Source organism: Lactuca saligna, chromosome 5, assembly GCF_052625555.1.
Source record: "Lactuca saligna cultivar CGN05327 chromosome 5, ASM5262555v1, whole genome shotgun sequence".
Taxonomy (NCBI): Eukaryota; Viridiplantae; Streptophyta; class Magnoliopsida; order Asterales; family Asteraceae; genus Lactuca; species Lactuca saligna.
The window spans coordinates 177212046-177215328 of NC_136421.1; the positions used below are offsets into that span (position 1 = coordinate 177212046).

At 33.4% G+C, this 3283-nt stretch overlaps 1 protein-coding gene across 1 annotated transcript; it reads left to right on the forward strand.

Annotated features, from left to right (window-relative positions):
- The first annotated feature begins 627 nt into the window (after positions 1-627).
- Positions 628-2257, forward strand: LOC145045760 (CASP-like protein 2C1). The gene is made up of 3 exons (XM_078994082.1): positions 628-884; positions 1303-1444; positions 1819-2257. The coding sequence occupies exons 1-3, from the start codon at positions 733-735 to the stop codon at positions 2062-2064; spliced, it is 540 nt and encodes a 179-aa protein (XP_078850208.1). The 5' UTR covers positions 628-732; the 3' UTR covers positions 2065-2257.
- The last annotated feature ends 1026 nt before the right edge of the window (positions 2258-3283 follow it).

Genomic DNA, 3283 nt, shown 5'->3' on the forward strand with positions numbered 1-3283 from the left:
GATTTGTACGTAGGAAGGTGCTTAATAGATGATGTTAAATTATGATGGAATGTAGATAATTAATATGAATAGGTTAATTAGGTTTAGCCTTAGATTAATCAATTGTTAACTAGGATTTAGTACTATCTTGTTAATTGTTATAGTTCCTTGTCACGGTGTTAATTGGTTTCATAAATATCAGTGTTTCTAACGAATCTATATACTAATCTTGATTCTTGAAAGTTACAACTAAAATACAAGTGGATTAAATTTCGACCCATGAATCGTTATCGTGATCAATGCAACCGAAACACCAAAAAATGACTTTTAAAAATGATGATTGTTTGAATTTCTTTTATAAATATTAAAGATTTTTCTGAAATTTTTTATAAATATAAATGACTTCTTTGAAAAACAAAAATAGAGTAATGACTTTACATGCATGTAAAAGATTGAAAACGTATGAGCAGAAAAGTTCCCTTTTGTAATGTGAGATCAACTCGAAATCATGTAATATAAATCTTAATATTTTATGGTTTATAGTAATTATTGTACGAAACAAATAAGTAGATGAAAATCAATTTATTTCACTATGATATGAAATCAAAATTAAAGGGTAATATTTAGATATAAAAACGGTTGTTTCGAGGCTCCCCCATTTCCATTATACCGGATATATCTAGAGAGAGGGAGAGAGAGAGAGATCTAGAGACATAGCGAGATCTATAGAGAGAGAGAGAGAGAGAGAGAGATATGGATATTACGAGAATGGAGGCACTTCTAAGAGCATGTGCAACCTTGCTCTTACTAACAACTGCTTGCTTGGTTAGATTTGATACCCAAACCAGCCTTATCTTCCCCGAATACTCACGAACTGCTACTTTCAGAGACATGAATGCTCTCTAGTAAGCTCTCTCTCTCTCTCTCTCTCTCTCTCTCTCTCTCTCTCTCTCTCTCTCTCTCTCTCTCACACACACACACACACACACACACAAGATTCATGTTGAATATGAACTGGTACAGATGCGCTCAAGCTTATCAATCAGTTCAAATTTTACACTTGAGTGCCATCCAGTAAATTGCGTTACGTCTAACAGGCTTCATGTCCATGATTTATGAACACGGGTGTAGTTTCAAACCCCGTTTCAAGTCCATTATGTACAAATAGAGTTTAGCCTGTGTGCAGATAATAACAACACTCACAAAACGTTTTTTGTATACTTAAATTATGACCCCAAACTTGGATTCACGTGTTTCCGGGCTGGTTGTTTTATCACATTCTTTAATAATTTTGGTATTTAATAATGTCATGGTTTTGTGCAGTGTGTTGGTGTTCATGGACGTAGCCGTTGCAGGTTATAATCTGGTTCAACTAGTAATCAGAGGCCTACTCTCATCTCATATGAAACAAGATATGAATGGTTCCTACAAGCATCTTGCTTGGATCTCTTTCTTATTCGACCAGGTATTCTTACTTATCGTCTTATCAGTCTTCTAATTAATAACAAGAAAACAAGCTTTAAATAGTTAACATCTTAATCTTCTGACCAAGGGAAACTTAATGGTTAATATAGTTGATCCATCTCATTTATAACATTGACATCTATATATGGTTTAGTTGGATGATTAAAGAGAAAAGGGACCATTAAAATGAAGTTGATAAATGGACCAACACTAACAAATAAAAATGAGGAACTAAAACACTTCAACACTAAAAAAGAGTTAGAGCCGATTAATTAATGTATCGATGTATCAACGCCATCCAACCATAATGCATGTATGGTCCTTACCATTAATATTCTATAGGTACTGAAAGTTTATGTGGTTTAAACCCTATAGGCAGTGGTGTACATGTTATTTGCAGCAAACTCAGCATGCCTTACAGCCTCCTTATTGGCAGTCAGGGGTGAACACGATCTATTCTGGATGAAACTATGCAACAAGTTCAACCGATTTTGTAATCAAATAGGTGGGGCACTACTTTGTGGATATGCAGCATTTTTCTTGATGGCTTTGGTTTCTTCCCTTTCGGCTTATAGTCTTTTTAGACATTATTCACCAAAAAAGTATCTTGTTCTAAAGTGAAAAATAAGAACTTCAAATGTCATTGGCATGTTTTATATAATATTCCATATCTTAGTTGTCACATGTATATTGGTTAAATTATGTACCTTCGGTTGGTGTTACATGTGATTCATGGGTAGGTTGTAGTCATTTTCAGTAATGAATACTCTCGTTTGTTTTAGAAGAGTATTTAAAGCATGTGTCATCCACTTGATGTCTCAAGAGTTAATTGGTTGGTTGCATTAAAGGGCATTATGCCAAAATGATCAAGCGGTTTTTATGGGATTTTTTTTTCTATTATATATATATATATATATATATATATATATATATATATATATATATATATATATATATATATATATATATATATATATATATATATATATATATATAACCGACAATCTAATCTACTCCGAAACTAACAACTAGAGGTACAAACGAGCCGAGTCGATTCGAGTTCGAGCTCGGATCGATTCGAGCTTTCTTTTACTGAGTTCGTCTTGATCTCGTAAAGAGTTATACAAGCTCGACTCGGGCTCGGTATCGACTTGTTCTTATCTGGCGTGCCTAAATAAGCTTAAGCTCGGCTCGAGCTCGTTAAAAAGCTCGTTTACTAATACCCTAAATTCATAAGTTACCTAATATGTTTTTATTTTAATATATATAAATAATAATAAATATTATATAATAAAGGCTCGTTTAGGTTCGTGAGCCTAATCGAGCCTTGTGACATAGGCTTGAGCTCGAGCTCGTTTAATAAACAATCTTAATATTAAGCTCAAGCTTGGCCCGGGCTCGTTTAAAATCAGTTTCGAGTTGAACTTTTAACGATCCGATCTTGAGTAGCTCGCGAGTAGCTTGGCTCGTTTGCACCCCTACTAACAACACTTATTTCATTTATGTCTACGACGGGACTTGAACCCTCAACCTCAAATAGGGAGGGCACTACCTGATACCGCGGCTACAAACCCTTTGGTTCTATTATTATTGAAAAGAGTAACTTACACCAAACATCCCTCGTTCGTATGTACGGAAATATACATTCAGTTTATATTTTTAAAAATTAATTTAGACTGCCTCTGGTTTGGTTAAAAGTTACACTTTTCATTTCTCATCAGTTTAAATTTGCACATTTATTCTATGCATTGTTCAATTTATTTCTAATTTATTTTTTATATTTTTCATTATTTTTAACTATTAAAAAGTTTTTTTTTTGACTAAATTAGTGGGCCAACCA